This window comes from Thamnophis elegans, chromosome 1 (genome assembly GCF_009769535.1).
Source record: "Thamnophis elegans isolate rThaEle1 chromosome 1, rThaEle1.pri, whole genome shotgun sequence".
NCBI classification, from domain to species: domain Eukaryota; kingdom Metazoa; phylum Chordata; class Lepidosauria; order Squamata; family Colubridae; genus Thamnophis; species Thamnophis elegans.
This window is the reverse complement of record NC_045541.1, coordinates 85957839-85982675: the sequence shown is the minus strand read 5'-3', so window position 1 is coordinate 85982675 and position 24837 is coordinate 85957839. Positions and strand designations below refer to the sequence as shown.

The 24837-nt window shown below is 38.8% G+C and overlaps 1 protein-coding gene and 1 long non-coding RNA gene across 3 annotated transcripts in view; one reads left to right on the top strand and one right to left on the bottom strand.

Moving 5' to 3' along the window:
• DENND2B (DENN domain containing 2B) overlaps positions 1–24565 on the top strand; it is a 151193-nt gene extending 126628 nt beyond the window's left edge. For both annotated transcript variants that reach the window (XM_032222938.1, XM_032222930.1), the window contains 8 exons: positions 737–877; positions 1811–1959; positions 15809–15986; positions 17721–17762; positions 18945–19056; positions 20854–21093; positions 23386–23472; positions 23800–24565. In XM_032222938.1, coding sequence (XP_032078829.1) covers positions 737–877; positions 1811–1959; positions 15809–15986; positions 17721–17762; positions 18945–19056; positions 20854–21093; positions 23386–23472; positions 23800–23834 — 984 coding nt within the window. In that variant the 3' untranslated portion in view covers positions 23835–24565. The remainder of the gene's footprint in view (positions 1–736; positions 878–1810; positions 1960–15808; positions 15987–17720; positions 17763–18944; positions 19057–20853; positions 21094–23385; positions 23473–23799) is intronic.
• On the bottom strand, positions 10220–15802 carry LOC116512458. The gene is made up of 2 exons (XR_004255886.1): positions 15165–15802; positions 10220–14651 (listed from the first exon to the last, which is right to left on the bottom strand). It is a non-coding gene; the product is annotated as an uncharacterized LOC116512458 (long non-coding RNA).
• Positions 24566–24837: the final 272 nt, after the last annotated feature.

Below are 24837 nucleotides of genomic sequence, written 5' to 3'. Positions count from 1 at the left end.
CTGCCGCCTATTCCCGCTGCCTGAAATGGGCCAAAAATGGGGCACGCAGAGGCCAAAAATGGGGCACACGGAGGCGGTAATAGGCGGCAGTGGCGATGGGTGGTGGTGATCTCTGCAGCATGGAACAGCTGATAGGTGGTATTCCAGAGGCAGATCCAACTGCCAATCAGCTGCTCGTGGTAAATCAGGCTTTGCTGAAGTTGACCTCACTGTTTGCTGTTTGCTGCAAGGTGGCAAATTGCTGGGAGGCAGAGGCAGATTTTTTTTCTTGTTTTCCTCCCTAAAAGCTAGGTGCGTCTTATAGTCCAGAGCGTCTTATAGTCTGAAAAATATGGTACATTTTTCTGAAGAGAACAGCTCTGTTTCTGGAATAATTCATAGTGCCAGAACTGTGTGAAATTCAGAATTGTCAATTAGACTGAAGTAGGCACTGCCTAGGACTTTGCCTTTATTGACTAGTATGTGGCCAGGCTGTGGGAAAAGAGAATGAGAGAGGACAAGCAATACTGAAGTGCATAAAGAGAAAGAAGATTGCAGACAGAGGAGAAAACCTTGCTCCCTTTTGATTCCAGAACTATTAATTTTTAATTTTAAGAGTAACAGACTGCTTTGTATAAACTGCCTCAAGAGTAAATAGAAATGAAAAAGAGAGTTCCCACTCCCTTTATACAATACACACAAGGGTTTGCTACTGTTTTACTTTTTTTCTGTTTCTGATTTGATTGTAATGAATCAGATCCTGGATGAAGTTGAAAGAAGGAGAGGGATTTCTGCTGCTCTGGTTTATCCATTTATGAGAAGCTTGATGGAATCACCTTTCCCTGCACCTGGAAAGACAATCAAAGTCAAAACCTTCCTGCCTGGAGCTGGAAATGAGGTAAATATATTGTGAAATACAGCCCTAGGCAACATTCATTCTCCAAAGTAGTATAACTAAGAAGAATGAAAGTGGATTATTAAGAGCTACTACAACTATAGGGATTGTATGCCTCGTGACTATTCTTTAATAGTCCCTATTCATGAAGATTTTTATTAACCAGTATACAATGCATAGATGCCTCATTTTTAATGAATTTGAATCTGTATTTAACTAGCTGCTATATACTTTAAGCTTTCTTGAAATTTACTAAGAAAAACAAAATACTGACAGGGTTTGTCAGAAGGTTGCCAAGATAGCAATCAGTCTCGGTGTTTCCTCATATGACTAATCCCTGGCTGTTACATCAGGAGCAACACATAATCAAAGACAAGTTCATCTTAAAGAGCTAACAGTGTTTCCTCTATTTTGTCACTAAAACGTTACAAAGCCACTGAAACTAAAGATATATAAAATTCCTGATAGAAACAAAGCTAGTCATGCCTAGGTGTTTTTTTGTTTTTGCATATACTGCTGCTCACTATTGTCCCATCTCACAATCCTATCCCGATGCTATGATTTTTTTTTTTATACCAAAATGTAGACATTTGTATTTGTCCTTTTCTGATTTCTGCCTATTGTCCTGGTATGTCCTGGTATATTAAGACCCTCTTCTAATACTACCCTCTGGTTAATTTACTATCCCATACTTTATGACATTTGTCTATTTAATCATAATAAAAAAGAAAATCCAAAATGTTTGTCAAAATATTTATGGAGTACAGACAATATTTTGTAACCCCCTCATCCAAGTCTGTACCCCACAAATATTTTGACAAACATTTTGGTTTTTCTTTTTTTACTAGTATAGAATAATTGAGCTAAGATTGGGCTATGGCCCACATTAAAATCAAGCTAATTTGAATGTCAATTGTGATTATGGAATATATTCAGGTGATAGAGCTTCGCCGACCAATGGATTCTCGGCTGGAACATGTGGACTTTGAATGCCTTTTCAAGTGTCTGAGTATACGACAGATCATCAGAATCTTTGCTTCACTCCTGTTAGAGCGACGAGTAATCTTTGTAGCAGATAAACTCAGGTGAGCCATACAAGAACTTCATGGGTGTCAATAGAGATATCAATAGAAAATGGTTACTGATTCATAAAGATTAAAAGAATAATATATTACCTGCCTAATATTACTTATAATCATGTCTCTCTTTTCATTTAAAAAAATGTAGATAGCTTTCTGTTAATTATTTGTCAGCAGTGTTACATACAAACTTTTGCTCCTATCCTCAGAGAACACCAAGACTATCCCTGTATAAAGCAGAAGCAGATAGCTTCAGAAAATAGAATAGTCATCATCCTTTTCTTTTTCCTTTCAAAAATTGGTGCATATGTTGTGTCTTAGTAAAATAAAAGATGCACCATATTAAGTGAAAAAAAGAAAACAGCAACACTTCTCACCAGAGTAGAGCATTTCTGCCAAATCAAAGGGATTGCCTATTCAAGGGTGTATTGCTTTTATTCTACTCCTAAATCTTTGAATATTGAATTTCAGCAGCATATCTGAAAGGTATAGTTTTTTTTCATAACAAGGCCCAAAAAGATAGGCTAAGGACTCCTAAAATATTTTTAAGAAAGCAAAAAACCACTTGCATGCTATCATTGTGTCACCATCCCTCAAGCCAGCTAAGAAATTGCGTATTGCTAGGCTAAATTAATGCTTTCTGCCTAATAATATTTCATATCCTACCTCAAACTATAAGACACAAAATAACAAAACAATAGGCCAGAGGGAATTGACACTATACTCGTTCGGGGGCAAATGAGTTTTTCATAACCAAATACAGGGTGTCTTTGACTTATGACCACAATTGAGACTGGAATTTCCATTGCTGAGTCAGTTGTTAAATGAATCACACATGATTTTATGGACTTTTGTTGCCATGGTTATTAAATGAATCCTTCTGGTTGTTAAGCAAAACCAATGAGAGAAGGCAAAGTCATTTGATGAACATGAGATCATCAAATGAATCTAGTTGCCCCATTGGCTTTGCTAGTCATTGTGGAAAGGCCACAAATGGCAATCATGTGACCTTGGGGATGCTGTGACATTAATAAGTTAGTGGACGAGTCAACATTTTTTCCAGTGCCATTGTAACTTTGAATCATTGCCAAATGAATGGTTGTAGGTTGTAGGTTTATTTGACATTGTACCCAGAGATATAATATCTTTGAATGAAAAAATGTATTTTACTAAGTATTTCAATCCCTATCCTGAGAAAAATTATCTTTCCTATAGCTTGTGACCTAAGGTATAGGCTGATGTATGTTGACATTTTATAACTGAATGTTCACCAGTCCATTTCTCTGCATGGAAGAAAGATCCTTTGAAATTCAGTCCAGAAATTCAAGCTAAACCTAAACGAAATCAAACCAAACCTGTGAGCTCAATTGCATGTTAACTCCATGAAAGAAATATTTTCTTTTTGCCTTCACTGAATATTTTTGTGTTTTTACATTCCTTAAAATATATCTGTCAAAGATTTTAGAAAATTGTCCTGAAATGCTAAAAAATTAATAGTAGTAATACTTACTGAGGTGACTGAATTCACAAACTTGCACTGTTGTGATTCATTTTATGGCCAAGTGGTCATGCTTGTCTTCTGTTATCATGATGATGTCCGTTCTTGCATGGGTTTATTCTGCTTTTTAAGTATATCATTTTTGGTTCTGTGATGCAGCTTTAATGCATGGCTGGGGCACACACTGTCATAGATAGGATCCAGGTTCAGACAACCAAAATTATTTTACAGCAAAACCTAAAATTCTCATCAAGTAGCCTATTATTTTTTTCTTTATTTTGTATGTTTTCCTTCATACACAATGCCCCAACAAGATAAATCCATAAGCATGACTCATGTCTTTTTGACACAAGATTTATATTGGCTTGCATTCATGGGAAAAAATATTTGGTAAAAGGATGAATAGTTAAAAAGTTATTCTTTACATTGTAACCATAGTTAAAACAGTTTTGTACAAGTAGATATCTGATAATTGGCTGATGTGATGTGGAAAGAATGCAATTCCTTCTCATGTTGTGCTCCCAACTTCAGCTTTATCATTCAAAAGTTGTTTGTGTTCTGCATTTTGTCAGAAAGGTCATTTGCCACAATCATGTCAACATATAATTAAACTGGGACCACTTTGGCCTGCTGTGCAGACTTAAGATTTTGATCAAAGCCTTTTGCTACAAATGCAAGGAGGAGCAATTTCTTAAAAAGTTCAAAAAAATAATAAAAAATGAACTCACTGCAGAGACTGGTTACAAGGCAGTTTATTTGGGAGTAAACTACACTGTATGCCAAGGGATAATTCTGAGAAGATAATATAGGACTGTACTATATTATTTTTGGTTATTTCAATGTTGTATTACCTCAGGACTTTTGCCCAAACTCTATATCCACACCAAGCACACTAAGATAATGATAATGAACGTTTGCCCCATCAAACACATTCTTCCCAAATCCAAAATAAGACTCTATTACAAATATAATGTTGTAAGGGGAAAAAAAACAGGCTTTCAAGCAAGGTTTGCATAGTTTCATATTTTACCAAGGTAGATGTAGCACACTAGTTATGGATGTCAGCTCATCAGTGACCCAATAAGAACTACAGAAAGGGTGGACTCATTAAGAACATTTCAAACCATGGTTCCAAATCTCCGGACTGATATTGGATTAATTAGCAAGTTGTATTGTGGGCTACTAAATGACATTATGGCAACTGTATGTGAACCAGAGCAAAGCGTGGTCTGTGCCAAATGTTTGCATTGTGGTCTGTAAACAATCTTTAATACTGCAAAATAGTTTTTCTTTATTTATCAAATTTCTGCACTGCCCATCTCACCTAAGTGACTCTCGGTAGTATACCAATAGCATCATAAAATAATACAAAAACATGACAAAAAAGCTCAGTTAAGAACACAGTTAAAAAACATGATTAACATTTATAAATTAAAAAGTTAGTAAGGCACAGGGAGCGCCCATCAACCCACCAGCCATCACCAGGATTGCATAACTCTCTTTGTCACACAGACCCTCATGCTAAATTTCAAATTTAATAGGATTTGTATGCCGCCCACTCCCTAGGGACTCTGGGCGGCTTACAACAATATAAAAACATTTAAAATATTTAAAAAATACAGAATTAAAATCAACGCAACATCCATTCCATCAAGTGGGGCTGGAAATTAATCAACAGCCCCAGGCCTGCCGGAACAGCCAGGTTGCTTTACGAAAGGCCAGGAGAGTGGTGAGGGTCCAGATCTCTGCAGGCAGTCCGTTCCACAAGGCTGGTGCAGCTACAGAGAAGGCCCTCCCACGGGGAGCCGCCAGCCAGCATTGACCAGTCGACGGGACCCGGAGGAGGCCCAACCTGTGTGATCTTATTGGTCATTGGGAGGTAAATGGCAGGAGACGATCTCTCAGGTAGCCAGGTCCAATACCATGTAGGGTTTTAAAAGTAACGACTAGCACCTTGAAGTAGGTCCAGAGACCAATGGGAAGCCAGTGCAGCTCGCGGAGGATAGGTGTAACATGGGTGTACCTAGGTACACCCATTATTGCTCGCGTGGCTGCATTCTGGACCAGCTGTAGTCTTCAGACATTCTTCAGGGGCAGCCCCATGTAGAGTGCGTTACAGTAATCCAGTCTTGAGGTGACGAGGGTGTGGGTGACCATTCGAAGTGCCTCCCAGTCCAAATAGGGCCGCAACTGGTGCACCAGGCGAACCTGGGCAAAGGCCCCCCTGGTCACAGCCGACAAATGGTGTTCTAACATCAGCTGTGGATCCAGGAGGACACCCAGATTGCGGGCCCTCTCCGAGGGGTGAATAATTTCACCCCCCAGGCTAAGGGGTGGAATGTCAGGACCATCCTTGGGAGGCAACATCAATAGCCACTCGGTCTTGTCTGGATTGAGTGCAAGCTTGTTCGCTCCCATCCAGACCCTGACAGCCTCCAGGCACTGGCACATCACTTCTACCGCTTCACTGAGTTGGCACGGGGCGGACAGATACAATTGTGTATCGTCCGCATATTGATGATATTTAATCCCGTGCCGGCGTATGATCTCACCCAGCGGCTTCATGTAGATATTGAACAGGAGGGGGGACAGGACCGAACCCTGCAGCACCCCATATTTGAGGGGCCTAGGGGTCAATCTCTGTCCCCCAACCAACACCGACTGCGACCTGTCCAAGAGGTAGGAGGAGAATCACCTTAGGACGGTGCCTCCCACTCCCACCTCCCGTAATCGGCGCAGAAGGATACCATGGTCGATGGTATCGAAGGCCGCTGAGAGGTCAAGAAGCACTAGGATAGAGGAGTGACCTCTATCCCTGGCCCGCCAGAGATCATTGGTCAGCGTGACCAAAGCAGTTTCGGTGCCATAACCAGGCCTGAAACCCGACTGAAAGGGATCCAGATAATCGGTTTCCTCCAAGGTCCATCGGAGTTAAAAGGCCACCACCTTCTCAACAACCTTCCCCACGAATGGGAGGTTGGAGACTGGATGGTAGTTGTTTAAAATGGCTGGATCCAGGGAAGGTTTCTTGAGGAGGGGTCTCACCACCGCAACCCATAGGGGGTGCGGGAAGGATCCCTCCTGAAGAGAGGTGTTAATAATCCCCTGGAGCCAGCCACGCGTCACTTCCCTGCTGGCTGAGACCAGCCGGGAGGGACACGGATCCAGTAAACAGGTGAAGGCGCTCACCGCTCCCATGGCCTTGTCCACTTCCTCATGAGCGACAAGTTGAAACTCGCTCCATAAAATACGATCAGGACCTTCCCCCGGCACCTCGGCTGGTACCGTCCAAGTGGAGTCCAGGTCCGTCCGAATCCGAGTGATTTTATCTGACAGAAACTGAACAAATTCCTCAGCTCTACCCTGTAGAGGTTCGTCCGCATCCCTCCCTTTCAAGAGGGAGCGGGCTATCCTAAACAGGGCGGCTGGGCGCGATTCTGCGGATGCGATAAGAGCGGAAAAATGCACACATTTTGCCGCCCGTATCACCACTAGATAAGTCCTAACAAAGGCTCTTAATTGTGTTCGGTCGGATTCAGAGTTACTAGCCCTCCATCGTCGCTCTAGGCATCTCTTTTGGCGCTTCATCTCCCGGAGTTCCTCGGTAAACCAAGGAGCCCTCCTGGATCCACTGCGGTGGAGAGGCTGTAAAGGCGCAATCTGGTTTAGAGCCTCCGCCACCGCTATATTCCAAGCAGCGACCAAGGACTCCGCCGGACTGCGGGCCAGAGAGTCAGGTATCTCCCCAAGTGCCATCTGAAATCCCATAGGGTCCATCAGGCGCCTGGGACGGAACCACCTAATCGGTTCCACCTCCCTACAGTGGGAGATTGGTTTCCGAAAGTCAAGCCTCACCAGGAAGTGATCTGACCATGACAGGGGCAAGATCTTAATGCCCCTCAACCCAAGATCACATCTCCACTGCCCTGAAAGAAACACAAGGTCGAGCGTGTGACCCGCTGTATGAGTCAGACCTTGAATTACTTGGGTCAAGTCCATGGCTGTCATGGAAGCCATGAACTCCCGTGCTCTATCAGAGCGTTCGCCGAGCGACGGCAGGTTGAAATCCCCCAGCACTATAAGCCTGGGGAACTCAACCGCCAGCTCGGCTACTGACTGCATATTTAAGGCACAAAAATAAATAAAAATGCTTATTTTAATCCATAAAATGCATGTCTCAGCTTCCAACTCAGTTTATTTCATGTGCCTGAAACTTTTATCCTTTAAATATTTCTGAGGGTTGTATGTAAAATATCACCTTTTGTGCGAGCTACTCCTACTAATTTGTGCCTTTACTTTGTTGACTTTGAATGTAACTATTGTTCCAGGATTCATGTGCTAGTGTATTCTGCAATTTGGAAACTTTTCTCATGGTCACAACTATTCACTTTGTATTTTTTTTCCACTGGAAATTTTATTTAATGGATAAAGAGCAACAATGGCTCATGTTCTTATTTTGATATTTCTGAGAGGAACAAATGTTGTAAGGAACTATGCATGGCATGTATTTTCTCCATTTTGACGAAGGGCAAAAATATCCCATAGTTTCAATTTCCATGTCCCAGGAGAAATTAGATCATCGGTCTTTCTATCTTCAGAACACCATTTAGCTCTATGTTGTTTTCGGAGCACATTGGTATATGCTAAATGTCTTGTCAATTACATAATCTCATTTGGAATCCCTCTTGGATTATAATGTTAAGAAAATTCCTCCTTATTGTGAAAGACCGGGCTTGACAGGGTTCTTGCTGGCATGACTAGAAATTTTAAGTACTGTTCAAAATATAAATATAGTTGTAGCAGATCATAGACAATAGAACTAGAGGATTGGACAGTTCATTTAGGTACCATATTTTTTGGAGTATAAAACACTCAAAAAAGAGGCTGAAAATCTGGGTGTGTCTTATACACTGAATACCAAAACCCCACCCTCTTCACCAAAATGGCCATGCAGATACCCAAAAACGAGCAAAAAACATTCCATTTTTTGCAAAAACAGGCCCGTTTTTCATTTAAAAAAGGGGGGGCAGGAAGCTTTTAGAGAGTTCCTGGGGGCTGGGGAGGGCAGAAATGGGAAAACACCCTATTTTTTGCTCAATTTTACTCCTTCAGGCTCCAGGAGCACTCTATAAGCTTCCTGCCCCCACTTTTTTTTTACGAAAAACGGGCCCATTTTTGCAAACAATGGAATGTTTTTTGCTCGTTTTTGGGTATCCCTACCCCCCAGGATCACTCTGCAAGTCCCCTAAAGGCTATTCATGCCTTTTTTGGGGGAAAAACAGGCCAGTTTTTGTGAAAAACGGGCCATTTTGGGGAGGTTTGCAGAGTGAAAAAACTTTTTTTTTATTTGCCTCTTCAAAACCTTGCTGCGTCTTATACTCCAAAAAATACGGCAATTGAGTCAAATCTCCTGCTCAGTACAGAAACCATCCAAATTAAATAATCCATTATAGATAGCTCCCCAACCTCTGCTTAAATGTAACCAGTGAAGGAGAGCTCACTATCCATCATTCCACAGATGAAGTACACTTCCTGTTATGCATTTTCCCCATATCTGCTGATCAGAATGATAGGGAGTTCTTTGTGAGAAGTCCACATATATTATGTCTACATCATAATATTTTTTTAACTTTTCACAATGTTGCTGTGGCACTTTTTCTGCAGTGTTCTCTTGTTTTCTTAGGTAGCATTGTTTTTAGTAGAGCTTTATGTATGATTAAACTGAGATCATGATTTTCTAGCAACAGTTGATTGTATTCTGACCAAGAATCCAACTGTGGTGCACACTGGTTCAAGCTGAAACAAGAACATTTTGAGATTGTACATACTCATTTAGCCAATTCTGAGACATAACCTTCTTTTATGTGGCACATCAAATCTGTTGGATAAATTAATACAGATTAATGAGGATCTATCATCATATTCACTTGTAGTTCCTATAAAATTATGCTTCTTTATAATATTTGTCTCCATTCAAAAGATAAATGTTTTCTAAAATTATTTCTATGTATTAACATGTTTGATTTTTTTCAATGATTAGTGCTACACTTAACCACTCTGAGTTTTCTTACATAAGAAATTCTATTGGCAGTTCAGTTCTTCATATACATTTAGATAGTCCTCAATTTACAACCACAATTGGGACCAGAATTCCTGTTGCTAAGCAAGACATTTGGTTAAGCGAGTCATGCCCAATTTTAAAACTTTTTTTTGCTATAGTCACAGTCATTAAGTGAATCGCTTTAGTTGTTAAGTGCATCACACAGTCATCAAGGAATCCAGCTTCCTCCATTGACGTTGCTTGTTGGGAGCCAGCTGGGAAGGTTGCAAATGCCGAGTAAGTGACCCTGGTTCTCTGCAATTATCATAAGCTAATTGCCAAGTGCCCAAATTGCGATTACGTGACCATGGATTGCTGCTTGAGGACTGGAGGTAAGTCACTTTTTCCACTGCTATTGTAACTTTGAATGGTCACTAAACAAATGGCTGTAAGTCATTGACTACCTGTAGTTATCAGTTTTAAGAGCCGAGGTGGCGGAGTGGTTAAATGCAGCACTGCAGGCTACTTCAGCTGACTGCAGTTCGGCTGTTCAAATCTCACCAGCTCAAGGTTGACTCAGCCTTCCATCCTTCCGAGGTGGGTAAAATGAGGACCCGGATTGTTGTTGGGGGCAATATGCTGACTCTGTAAACTGCTTAGAGAGGGATGAAAGCCCTATGAAGCGGTATATAAGTCTAACTGCTATTGCTATTGCTATTACTTTCAATTCATCTATAATATCTGTGGATGTAGTATGATTAGGAAAGGCAGATGAGGCAGATGACAGCCCTATTGGTTGAAGAGATAAGTCAGGATTCCCCCCTCCTCCCGAATATGACAATCCACATAAAGACCTATATCAGCCATGTCCAAGTTGGTGTCCTCAATGGGTCTTGGGAATGGAATCCCAGGAATTCCCAGCTTGATTGTAGGGTGAGACTATTATCTGTCCTTGGCTTAGTATGAGACACAATACTAATACTTAGTATACAATACTTAGTACACACACACACACACACACACACACACACACACACACAAAGACAAAACAATTCAAATATGTAAGGAGCCATTTAGAAATCTATTCTGATTGTTTGAATCAAGCCAACCTGTCCCCCGCCCTTTCTTTTTTTAAAAAAATCACAGCAAAGACAAATTGAGTATCTGATAGTGACATTTGCTGTATCAGGCCTTCTTTCTCATCTTTGGAAGCCTCTGCCATATCAAATCTAGTAAAGTTTAAATGCCTGATTTTACTACATTTTACTACAATATCTTTTTGTTACTATTGCTGTAGCAGTTAAAATCAAATATAACTAACCAGTTATTACTACCCGCAGTTTCTCAGTGAGGCAGATCTCAGGAGAATGGGCCCAAGCGTGGGAACTGCACATGAGAGAGAATGGTGTATATTTGTGTGTATAATTTCCTCATAGTTCTGCTTTCTCGAAGAGTGCAACTAGAAAAGGAGGTTTTATAGAAACTAGAGGAATGTTTGTGTTCTCATTTTTAGATTTGGCTTTTGTTTTAGCTTCATTTATTTTTTTTAGTTGATCAGCTACACTGTTATTAAAAGTAAAAAATTGTGCTTGAAAATCTCAAGCCTGTCCTATTTTTCTTTTCTGAATCAGAGCATTGTTTGCTTTTTCAGGGTGGGAAAATTCTTTATATTCTATTGAGCAAGATAAAAGTCAAGGGCAAAGCCTCACATGCTAGATAACACTTCTGAAAGGGAAATGTTTGATAAGGAGGCTGCATTAATCATGATTGTCAGCTGCCTTGACCAAAAGCCCTCTGTGGAACTGAATTCATTCCAAAAATGTTGGGATTTCATCTGCAATTGGGAAAAGTCCTTTGTCTAAGATTGTCTCCTATACACTTTAAAGTTCCCATGTGCGTCAGGAATTGCAAGATTGGAAGAGTCAAACAGATTGCACGTCAAACAGAATATTTCTTCCTGAATATATAGCAATACATTTATTGCAGTATTTCACCCAATCCAAAAGAATGAGAGTAAACAGCAATCTTTGAAGCATAAGGAATTTCACACAAAAAGAAAGCTCCTGAACTAAGAAGCTGTCCCCCAACTATGAGCTGTTATGTGGCAATTCTAGATTACTCATAAAAGTAGTCCTTGGCCTACGACCATTCCATTCAGTGACTGTTCAAAATTATTGAAGTCCTTAGAATTCCAGCTGTCCTAGCACCCCTCTGGCCATATGATTCATTTAACAAGTGGCAACCAGGACGGCAGAGATTGCCGTCATTAAGCAATGCAGTTTGCTTTACAACTACATTGCTTAGCGATGAAAATTCAGGTCCCAATTGCTATAATATGTGGAGGATTACCTTTATATGGGATAAAGAGAGGAGTATGTGATATTTGTTTTTTCTTTAATTTTGAAATAGGAAACCAAGGTATAAATATAGTCAAGGTGATAATTTTAAACTATCATCACACACCAAAAAAACATTTTTAAAAGGGAATAAATTCACTATCAAATGGAATACAATGATGGCAAACCAAATTATAAATGAAGAAGAGAATTTGCAATGTGAATAAACATGTCAGCCAAATATCTGCTTAAAGATTTTTTTCAAGAAAGTGCCTGGAAGAAGTACAGCTAATATTCCAAACCAGAGTGCCCTTCCTTCTGGATTGTTGGAGAGCCCTTAAAGTTTTTCTTTCCAACTGTGCCTAGAGTGGAAAGAGACATCTAGTGCTACCTTTCCTGTCACTGTGAAAAGCTGGTCTTTTTACTCAGAAAAACAGCTTAATATCTGATTGTTAAAACAGTCATTTTCCTAAACAATACTGATTTAGCCAAGTTAGTTCATACTCAGTTTCACACATATATTACGGCCTGGATATGTGTGAAAGAGAGTAGTACTGGCATTATTATATTTAATATGTGGAGGGTTGTTTTGTTGCAGAATTCCTAAAATCTATGCAAAGCACTGTAATTTCTAATAATCAGCTTTTTACCAGTGGTGGCTTTCTGCCTCTTCTCTCCCCTCCTGTTAGGTTTATTGGATTGGCACAGGGTTTACAGGACTTCTAGATAGATGACTGCTATTGTTACTAAAACATTTTCTCTGGACAGAAAAATGATGGAAGGGGTAGGAAAAAGTGATGATTACAAAAGGAGCACATAGCTATCTATATCCCTTATAATATTGAATGAATAAGACAGAGATTGTGCAATGGCCACTAAATTTGGGAAACATCCCAAATTTCTGATTCCTTGGCACCTAATGGTCTGATGCGCTTCTGTATGGAGAGCTTCAAATGTTAGCAGTCAAAGGCCTTATGCATCTGTTGCAGCTTACTCTCCCATATTGTCTCTTGAAAGGAAAAAAGGATGCAAGAAACCATGGCCAACGCAGCAGTGATGGCTTCAACAGGCAGAAAGATCTGATAGCACACACATTTTTGTTAGAGAAGTCAGATTACTGTAAAAAAAAAGTGTTTTAAGAATGTTCAGACAAAAAGAGACCCCAAATGTTCCTCTGGGATCCCACCTGTAGTTAGTACTGGGCAAATAGTTTTGTGTCTTCTCTGCTGTGTAGTCTTTAGGAATAACTTTTGATCAGAGGCAGCAAAAAGATTCCAAACAGAGGTTTGATGCCATCTAGAGTCACTTTATGGCCTTGCATATCAGTAAATGGATCACTCATTACAAGACAGCATTTCAACTAATAAAAGTTCTGATGTTAGTACACGTGTTTGTGTGTGTGTGTGTGTGTGTGTGTGTCTGTGTGTGTGTGCTTTCACACTAGAAACAAGTATTGTGGATGCATTTGTGCGCAAACCCATACACCTACAACCCCTTCTTACTAAAATCTGGCTTAAATAAATCCTAACTGTGATTCAAACATTTGCTCACTATCACTAATTTGGGACATTTTGTTAACTATAGTTTGATACTTTTGTTGTTGTTGGAAACCAGTGTTAACCAGATTAGGGTGGGGGGGCACATATGATAAAAGTTCTTTTCTTTTTCTTTTCTTCCTTAAAGACTGGTTGGGGAAAATTTTTTATGACTTTTGCCTTGCAGAATATGAAACTACTGAGGAGATGTCCTAGTTAAAAGTGTAGGTTCTGGAAAGGCTACAAAAGCATTTCTGAATTTGTGGTGGTTTGAAGTGCCTTTCTTTGGAAAATGTTCTGCAAATAAACAGCATTTTTTGTTCTATCTTTGGTAAATAAAAAAATTGAAAAAAACAAATGCTATCAAGGAAAACTGCATTCAGCCTAGGGGGAGACTTTTATTCTTTTGGTCTCCAGGCCAGATAGACTCATAGACAAGTTGTCCTTTTAGATGATGTGTGACAAAGGTAAGCAGTGATAGATGGTGCATGAACAAAAGCTGAAGGATAAAGGAAGAAGAGTTGCCAGACATTGTCAGAAAGATATCAGTAGCCAGACTATTAGAAATGTTAACAGAGTAGCCATTGCAGGACATTTGGAAGGTACATTTTACTCTGCTTTAAACTAGAAAAGATTAGTTGTTAAAGCACAAAAGTGCATTGTACAATGCCCAGTGTTGCTCTGGACAGAGATATATAAATTTAATAAATAAACATGGCAACCTTCTGCCAAGTTTATTAGCAGTTACTCTACTTAAGAAAATAATATGAAACAACATTCTTTGGGAGAAGGAATGGGTTGCTCATTTTTGTCCCTGAAGTTATCCATGGTGTGTTCAAATTTAATCTGAGATTAACATCCATAACGGTCAGCTGTATCATTTTTGCCCAGTATTTTCCACTTAGCTGTGCAGTTTATTGGAGGTTTGTATCTTAGACTGGTGGACAGGAAACGCTGTTTTAGGCATCGATGCGGACAAAATATTTGTTCCTTAGTGGAGGTTTGCCTGCATGCAAATTTCTCTCATTTGCGTGTTTTTGTGTTCAATGCCAATATATGTGGTACCAGTAGAATATATGTAACTTGGGGTTGCCTTGTTGAATCATTGGTGCTTTCTGAGCTTGGCTGTTTTCTTACAGATATTTCATTACTTGGCTAGGTAGCATCTTTGGCACTATAAGGGAGTGGGGTTTTCTCTTCGTTTTATATAGAAGTTAATCCTCGCTTAATGACTAGTCACTCCACGACCATTCAAAGTTACAATGGTGTTGATAGAAAGCAGTTATGACCTGGGCTGGTTGTTGCAGTGCCTGCATGGTCATATGATAAACATTTGGGCACATGGCAACATATCCACCTTAAAATTGAAGGTTTGCTGTTTGCCTATCTCCCCCTAATCTAGGCTGACCTGCACAGCGACATTGGCCACAGCACTGGGCCTTACCATTGGCCCAGGCCTGTTTGTGACCCCTAGCGCCACCGCTACCACTGAGAAATACCGCCTCATGCCATTCTCCAAGATATGCAAGCCTTTGGGAGTGATAGATTGGCCCCATCATCCAGTTCTTACAAGGATCTTGCTGCACACCACTTACCTTCAGTCATTTTTCTCCTGCTTTTGAGAGGTCCACATGGCATGCCGACAAAACCGCGCCGATGAAAGCGCGCCATTAAAAAAGCAACGAAAACAATGTAACAACCCTAAACCTAAACCTAACCCTAACCCTTACCTTAGCCCTAATCGTGCTTTTGTGGGCATGGTTTTGTCGGCGCTCTTTTGTGGGAGCGCTTTCAGTTATGACCTGGGCTGGTTGTTGCAGTGCCTGCATGGTCATATGATAAACATTTGGGCACATGGCAACATTGTTGAGGGTTTCTTGCTGCGCTTTTGTTGGTGCGCTTTTGTTGGTGCGCTTTTGTTGGGCGCGCATCTGACGGGTCACGATATGAGGCAAGTTCTGATAGCACCAGATCTTCTTTCCTGTCAATGCCTTCAGGTGCTTCGGAAGGTTTCTGGACAATAGCTTGTGGTTAGGGGTGTTTCTTTCTCTTTGGTAGTTACTTAATTAGGTTGTTTACTGCTTGAAAATTTATCTACTATTAATCATTTTAGGATTAACATTTTTAATCCTTTATCATTTAATATTTTTTTATCCATATCAACCTCTTTCAGGTATACTCCTTTTTCAGGTGTGTCCTTTATTTTTTTGAACAAAATATGGTCACTGTGCTTAACAGAGAAGTTATCAAGTCAATTCTGAATGGGGATAATCCCATTTTTTAAATTTGATACATTTTAATCAGTGTTCTTATTGTACATTACTTATCTTGGATGCAATGCTTATAAATGTCATGGAGTACAGAAACATAGAATAGTCTTTCTTGAGTTTTATTAAGAAAAAAGGTAGAAGATGGCACATAACAATATCATTTCATTTCTCCTCAGCACCCTCTCCAGTTGTTCTCATGCTGTAGTGGCTTTACTGTACCCCTTCTCATGGCAACATACCTTCATTCCCGTCCTCCCATCTTCCATGATTGACATTGTCTGCTGCCCAACTCCATTTTTGGTTGGATTGTTGTCGAGCTCATTGCCCAAATTAAAGGAGCTACCTGTAGAAGAGGTAAGAATGGATTCAATAGCTCACATAGAAATAGAAGTTTTCAATAAATTCAACGGATTTTTTTAAATCAAAAGCTTTATGTATTGGCCATTAGTTAGATTTCTTTGATAGCTCTTTTTAAAGACAAACTCTGGGGTTACTTGGGCTGAGGGATTCCTGATTCCAAATCTACTGAAGCAGCTTCCCAGGGTGAAAATAAGTATGCCAACATCTATGTCGCTGAAGATCCATTTTTCTCCTTTAATGGAATTTAGAAATCTTCTGAAAACTTTTATTTGAAGGAGGCCTTTTGATGATTTTTAATACTTGGTGAATATTGATTGATTCTGTTCATTTTTTCTCCTGAAGACAATTTAAAAAAATGTTCACCACCTAGAAGCTTAATTGGGGCAATATTAAAATATTGTAAAATAATATATTGGCAAGAAGAAAGGGGAGATTATACCAGTGAAGATCTTGGGTGAAAGTCTTTGAACTTTGTCAACTTGTCTTTCAAAAAATCTTTGAAAAAGCCTATATATTGATTTGCTGTAATTTGGAATGAAAGTTCGATGGAAGGTAGTTGAAAAGGGACTGAAATGTAAGAAGTACCGGTAGCTATTGGTGTGGAAAATCAGGATCAATGACAACCAGGTGTATCTGGTGTTATTTTATAATGAAATATTATAAAACAGGGGATACGTGTTTTGGTAGGATTGATTCCGAGCCAGTGTTATCTAATATCTGTGTAAGGCAGCGTTTGTATTCTTAATCTTCTGTTTTCAAATGTATTAAATTGCTGTCTTTGACAAGCTTTTTCCCCAGATAAAAAAGTACCTTTCTTTGTTATTAGATTTGGTGGAGTGCTTTAAAGGATTTGGTAATGTTTGTTAGGAGAAGCTGCATGAGTCAGCTGTGTATCAGGTTGTTGTTTTTTCCCCACATCATTCCTGAGGGAGAGCTATATCATTTTGTCCGACCCATCTGAGAGCTTCATATATATGTTCCTTGACACAGATACTTCCCTTCTGTTCTTCTCAGATATGAATAGGTTCCAGATTCAATGATTTCTGTTTCAAAATTAAGACATTAATATCACCATGTTGCTTACACATACAATGAATTGAATATAGAAATTACCATGAAGTGTTCCTTTTCTTGATCACAGTATCTCCTTTTTGGACATACATTCTCTGCTAAAATGTAAACTTCCTCCTGAAAGTAATTCTAATAGTGTTTGGGATAACACTGTACTATACTTGCTGTCTTAGAACACAACTTTAAGCTTTCATTTTTATTTAAGGCATTCTATTTGACTTAGTAACCACACCAGTGACGTGCGGTGAGGTTTATACCTGGTGAGGCTCAGCTGGGCATCCTTTTGTGAAGCAGCTCAGCAGGGCAGTGGTCGGCCTCGGCGGGGGGGGGGGGATTTGCATCGTGGGAGCAGCCAAGCGCCCGGGTCTGCAGCAAAGGCACTTGGCGGCTCCCGTGATGCAAAGTGCCCCGCCGTCCCCGATGCCACTGCCCACCCACTGCCCCGGCATGAGGCTCCGCCTCCCTTGCCTCTAGTGACTGCACGTCCCTGAACCACACAGACAGGCCTGAATGTACACTGTACATAAGATTAGGCTGCTTCTGCTATAAATTCGTTGGAGCTATAAGATATTAAGTAGAAATTTTGTTCATTGATCAAGACTCGGTAGCATCAAAATGCTTTTAATCATCAAAAGATTTTTGTGTCAATTCTTATAGGCCTTGATGGTGAACCTTGGGTCTGATCGTTTCATCAGACAGGTACTGTTACATTATTTGCATTTGTCTTTCATTTTTGTATTTATTTGTATACAAGTGCCTCATAACTTACAAAATAGATTTGTAAGATTTAGTTATAAATGTCCTCCCTTCCAGCTGAGAATGAGAAAATGTGATGGTTTTATATGTGTTCAATAATTTTTATTGAAAAATGCAAAATCTGTGTATCTTGTCTTTTAATTGCCTTATTCGGCACACAAGAATTCTTTAGCAGTGTTTGCTTGTACTTAGCTGCACTGCAGTCATAATCAGGGAAGAGATTGTGTAGTGTGCAATAGTGGAGGCATTAGATTATCTTGTCACATTATTTGCAAGATACGTGCAGGACAAAGAATAGGAGATGACATTGAACCTTCCTGCATGAAGCCATAAATTCTAGTCTCACCTTAGGCACAACTGGGTGATTTTGGACCATTCATTGTCTTCAGTCCTAGGAAGGAGGAGGCAAGGGCTTCCAAACCCTGCCAAGAGAACTGTGGGGACTTGGGCAGGCAGTTGAAAGAGAGAGAGAGGGTGACAGGGAGAGATGGAGACCGGGGGGGGGGGGGGGACGGGGACCTTGAAGCGTTCACAACACTTTTTGAAGATGGACTTGCAGAAGTTTTGTTGCTGTTTTGTTTTGTTTTAAATCTGCCCCCAAAAGAAGACAGTATTAGTGATTCCTATTATACAGTAGATAGTTATATGGAACAAAATTGAAGACTTACCTGAAAATCTGATCCCATTAATTCATGACAGCACCATACAAATCAATGCCCTTGGAAGCCAATACAGTACTGTTACCAAAGAATTGTGCCTTCCTTATGAGTTCCTACAGTATTCATCCTTCTTGAAAAAAAAAGCTCCATGAAGCAACTTGTTCTCCCATTCTTCCTCTGCCTAGATGTCATTCTAGGAATAAAAAGATTTCCACTTGGTGAGCAGATTGTAATAGGCCTGGAAGGGATGACATTTTAGGAGCTACAGAATAGCTGTCACCTCCCAATAGTATGTTTTATAAATTCCCGTTTGCAGAAAAATAAGTCTTAAAATGCATTATATTCTTTTAAGTATGTACAGGCGTTTAGTATTTATTTTGCAATACAGTTGATTCTAAAAATGTTTGATAGTAGATGAATATAAAAGGAAGAATGAAATCTTAGCAGTCTCTTCCCCCCCCTTCAGATGGATGATGAAGACACACTTTTGCCTCGGAAATTGCAAGCAGCTCTGGAGCAGGCCCTGGAGAGGAAAAATGATCTGATAAACCAAGATTCAGACAGTGAATCAGATGAGGGTAAGACAGTTTTGGAAGAAATCCTGTTTACAACAGAATCTTTGTGGAAGAGAGAATAATGTGTCCTTGGACACTAGGAGAGAAACAAAGATAGCTGTATTTAAACTGACCACCTTATTACAAATCTTTATTTTTTCATAATTAAAAGTACACTGTTCTGTAACAAACAGTTTGTTGAAATCTTTAATGGTTGTTCTCATTATGTTTCAAAATACAGATAATTAATCATTGGTTGAACAGAAAATCTAGGCCCAGGCATTCTGAAAAATCATTTCCATGACTCTTTTTTGGCTCATTTACTTTGTTGTAAGAATTTAATTACAAGATAGCAATAGCAATAGCAGTTAGACTCATATACCGCTTCATAGGGCTTTCAGCCCCCTCTAAGCGGTTTACAGATCAGCATATTGCCCCCAACAACAATCCGGGTCCTAATTTTACCCACCTCGGAAGGGTGGAAGGCTGAGTCAACCCTGAGCCGGTGAGATTTGAACAGCCGAACTGCAGAACTGCAGTCAGCTGAAGTAGCCTGCAGTGCTGCATTTAACCACTGCGCCACCTCGGCTCAAGATTGGATGCTATACAAGGCCCCACGGAAGCAAAAGAGCAACTGTGTTTAGTTCAAATAAATTGGCTTTGTTGATGCAAACAAACTTTCCTAGCAAAACAAAATTATGTCACATGTTAGAAATATTTTAAAGGAGGATAATATTAAAATATATACTATATGTTTTCTTATATTACTTAGCCTCTGAATGACTACATCTTTTAACTTGTAGGGCTTGTCACTGTGATTTGTTTCATGAATGTGGTTCATGTATCATGCACAGAGTAAATCCTTGCAGGACTGAACCCTAATATTTTGGGCAAAATGTGAATCAGTGTTTGCACTTATTATGGGATTTATGGGCAATTGTATGTATGTGGGAATTGTGGCAAGTGACAGTATATGTATCATTGCTCATAAAAAATGATTGAAATTATATATTCGCAGCAGCCCTCATGATGCAAGTATAAAATTGCATCATTTATTCAATATGCCATGACATATTTCATCACTTCAACATTTTTCAGGCTTGTTTAGATTGTTAAAATCTTATACTTTTTAATAAATAAAATGTTTTTCTTTTTATTGTCAACTACAAAGGGAATAATTTTGTTATGAAATATCCTTTGAGAGAAGGAGTTTCTCAAAAAAGATAAATACTTGAGTTAACATTGTTGTCCCTTCTCACTGTTAAAATATTCAGCCCCCCCAGATATTTAGCTGAAGAATACCAAGAATGGAAGAGAAAAAGGCTGCGAGGAACAGATTAGGAAACCAATTTTTAGGTATATACAAGCATGGTAAAAGTTATTCAGATAATGCAGCTTCTTCTATTTTAATAATAAAGAAAACTACTTTTCCTAACATAGTAATTTAGCCCGTAAAAGCAAATATATTTACTTTCAATTGGGCAGGGAAACAGATAATTTTGAATGCAATCCAGCATTTCACTGTGGGGTTGCAGGGAGATAATTCTGATGGTTCATCCCTATTAGATTAGAGCCCCGCTCTGAGGCAGATGGGTGGTTCAAAAATATGAAAAATAAATAAATTCAGACGGGCTTCTTCTGCTTTGGAACACCCTTCCCCTTAGCTACTTGCAAGTTGGTCTTTTGACTGAATTTGGGGGCTAAAACGGCGATGGCTGAGTGTTTGTATTAATTGTGTTGCTACAATACAACTTTGTTTTGTATAAATTGCTCTTTGTGTACAAATAGGGCAAATAAATATTTTCCCGCTTTTTCTTGAAGAATGTAACACCTTGAATGGATTAGTATCAGAGGTTTTCATCCGTTTCTTTGTGGAGACCATTGGACACTATTCCCTTTTCCTAACACAAAATGATAAGGCTGAGCGAGTGTTCCAGAGGGAAGCCTTCCGCAAATCAGTTGCTTCAAAAAGTATCCGTCGGTTTTTAGAAGTTTTTATGGAATCTCAGATGTTTGCTGGCTTTATTCAAGACAGAGAACTGAGAAAATGTAGGGCAAAAGGTAAGCCCTGTTTTATTAGCTGCAGACTAGCCTTTTTCCTCTCAGACTGCTAGAGAGCCATGGAGCAAAACATTTGGCATGTATAACTACTTCAGCCATATGCATACCCCATATGCATACTCCACCAGATGGCTATTTCTTAACAACATAGAGATATAACTTCTGTCCTACTTTTTAAGGGTGTTGTGTTCAGATAAGACATTGTGTATGCATTTTAAGTATTTTAGTACATTCATATATTCAACTAAACCATAATATGCTTTATTTTGGATTAGGTTTCAATTATAGCTTACCAGCATTTACTAATAAACAATGTAAAGTAACTCCTAGCTTACTGTGATGGATGCATTTAGTTTTGTAGCCTTTATATGGATGCAACAAGGGGATTAATTCTTAGAAATGATATATTTTCTGAATTACTTAGAACTGTGTTCCAGTTGTATAAAAGTAGATTTAGAGTCAGGTGGCAGGACTTCCCATTACTCTCCTTCACCATACATAATTATGCAGTTTGTTTTTTTAACTGTCTGTTCATCTGCTTTCCTTCCTTCCATCCATCCATCCATCCATTCAATCTCTAGCCTGCAAAAATCAACACCGAGTGGCTTCACAAAATTAAAAAGAGAGAAAAGCCCAACTCTGCATTTAAAAATTGTAATTGCCTCAATGAAAACAATTGAATAAATAAAAATTTTGCATCACCTTATCAATTTGGCAGATTGTATGGGGTGGAGTTGGAGAAGAAACCTTTCTTAGGTTTCTGCAAACCTTTATTGCTCCAAGCAAGCTAATGGAACTAGTCACAGAATACAGTTTGGCAGATAAGTTTGGAAATGAAATATCTGATAGATCAGGGGTTTCCAAACTCTTCAGTTCATGTACCCTTCATGAAATTTCAAACTATTCATTGACCACCAAATATTTACTAAACACTATTTTAACTAATAGCACTACAAATAATAATATTAACAATAATGACTTCTTAGATTGACCCTATAGGATCAATATCAATCACTTTGAGGAATTGTGTATTAGATCCTTGTAAATTAAAAAGGAGCATAAAACAGGGCAGTTAAGATGTAGAGGATAATTTCCTTTGTCCTTTAACAACTGCACTGTCTGTTTGCACTTGGTATAGTTCTATAGCTTTGTGTACCCTGAACCAGCTTTACTACAGCTAACGAAGTGTCAGATTCTTTCGTATATAGCAATGCCATCTGTTGGGCTGTGCAGTTATGGCTTATTGTTGTTCCTTCTGGTTGGAAACAATCTGCTGCCTAGATGAGAGAAGGAAACAAATAGGAAGATTCCTGATGCCTTTTGGAAAAATCACAATTTATGCTCATTATATAAAAAGGTTAAGCAATGTAGTCTTCAAATAGGCACACAATTTGTGCGTCTTCCAGCCCCCCAGGCATTGAGACATTGTAAACATAATCAATGAAAAAGCATAATCTGAAAAATACAAGCACTTGTGTGTCTATCAAGTATTCCTATAGTAATATAGCTAGATTTCAGAGCCTCTATGGGGAAGGAACACACAGAAAAGTATTCTGTGGATAGTGATTGTCTAATAAATAGATATTATAAATCCCTTATTCCCTCTGATACTCTATTACAAAAGTCAGTTTGTAAGTATATTATAGCCGGCATTTCCCAGCCTGGTCGCAATGTTTCAAGAGATGTTGGGGCATGTAATCCATAACATCTGGAGGGCACTAGATTGAGAAACTACAATACTGTAAATCCCAGCAGTGAAATAATGAAATGAAGGCAAAGCCTTTAGATCTTTTGTGATCTGTTAAAAGCTAATCACTCATAGCTTCTTCCAGTTATAAGAATCATCCACAAAAGAGAGTTTTCACATGTTTAATTAATTTTAGTGGGGCTCTGTGCAGAAGAAATTGCATTGCCTTCAGACTTCATATTAACTGGACATATTCTGTAATAGGCAAGCCTTGTAAGGTGTCCAATTGTATTATTATATTATGTTGAATTCAGCCAAAAAAAAAAAAAAAACGCCACCCCTTTTCCTTGGAATTTTATGGGATGTGCATGATTGTATTAAGAAAATAAAAATATATCCTGAAAGCAGAAAATGTTTGTAACATGGATGAAAGAAAAAAAAATGCAACTCTATACATAGCAGAATGAAATAAAAGCCTTTGAAAACAATGTGGAACAACATAAAAGCTGGGTGTGGGGCTACATCAGAAATAAAAACTCTTAAGAGTTGATCCTCCTTTTTCTTGAACAAAACCCAGCGCTTTCTCTTTGATCTTCTTTCTGCAGGTCTTTTTGAACAGAGGGTTGAACAGTATTTGGAAGAACTTCCAGACACTGAACAAAGCGGAGTAAATAAATTTCTACGAGGCCTTGGTAAGGAATTTGCCTTTGAAATATTTGTATTTGGGAGACTGGATTTGTAATGCATATGACACAAAGAGGCAAAAGTCCTTATATGAAGTATATTCTGCTTTAGAGGCTTCCTCAGTATACCCACATCGGTGGGTTTAAAAGAAAAGCTCTTTATTAAGAATGAATTATATAGTCTAAATAACACAAACAAGAATCCTTAAACTGGAGTATCTATTTTTACTAACCAGCTAGAACCTGATTGCCCATTGGGAACTGTAACTTTTTTAAAAATGTGTTTGATTTTTGATGCGTATAATAATGGGAGCCTTTTCCATTTTGCCATTTTAGGAAATAAAATGAAGTTTCTTCATAAGAAGAATTAATTCCTTTCCTGTGAGATGTGGATTGAAAGACTATTTATGACACTGGGCACAGAACATCACTTGCAGCTCTTCCGATGCTAGTGCTGGAGGGCACAGAATGAGCTGCTCACATGTTTAAGTGACTGCAAATTGAATTTTAACAGTGTGCCAGCAAAAATAATGTACTTGGTAGAGATTTGTAAATAATATGCTGCGCTGTAAGCTTTAACAATGTTTTTTTGTAATGAGCACAGACAACTGTGGTAATGTTTGTATATTCCTGAAAAACAACAGGTGCTTTTTTTTCTTAATTAGGGACAGAGTTATGCTTAGTGCAAATTGAATGGTGAATTATGTGCAGCTGACTGTCTCAGCAGAACCACTGACTCTGAAGGATGTTCAGGGCTGTGCTATGGAAGTAAATGAACACCAGTGGGTGAATTCAGGGGCGGGAGAATTGGAAAGAGGACTGATTTTTTATATGACAGAGTTTATATTTTTCTTTAGCTTTTCTTCTAATTCATTTTTTCAAAGAAAATATCCTTTTGTTCTGCAATAAGGTACTTGATTCACAATCCCAAACTATCTGTTGTTTTGAATGATGGTCAGTAAATTGCAATGCACTCCGCACTATAATTGCTACACATGAAGAAATCTGGTTTTTCCACACCTTGGCAGCAAATGACTAGATACATTGCATCCTTTTCTAGTGTATGTTTTATTTCTAATAAATTGTGTAAATACTTGTGTCAGATTTTCATAATCAGAAAACTTCTCAAATTCTGGCTATTTAAATAATGTGCTTCTAAAATGTTTTTACTGTCAGTAAATCAATTTAATTAAGGTAAAACTCTAGGTTACTAAAAATTATTCTAACTTCAGGGACTTTTTTTAGGTATATGCAGATTTGCACTGTAAATCAAATTTGGACTATAAAGCCACACAGAGTTGCTTGACAGTAAAATCAGCAGCATATAGATGTAATAAATAAATCCCTAACAACCTATATCCGTCCTATACCTCA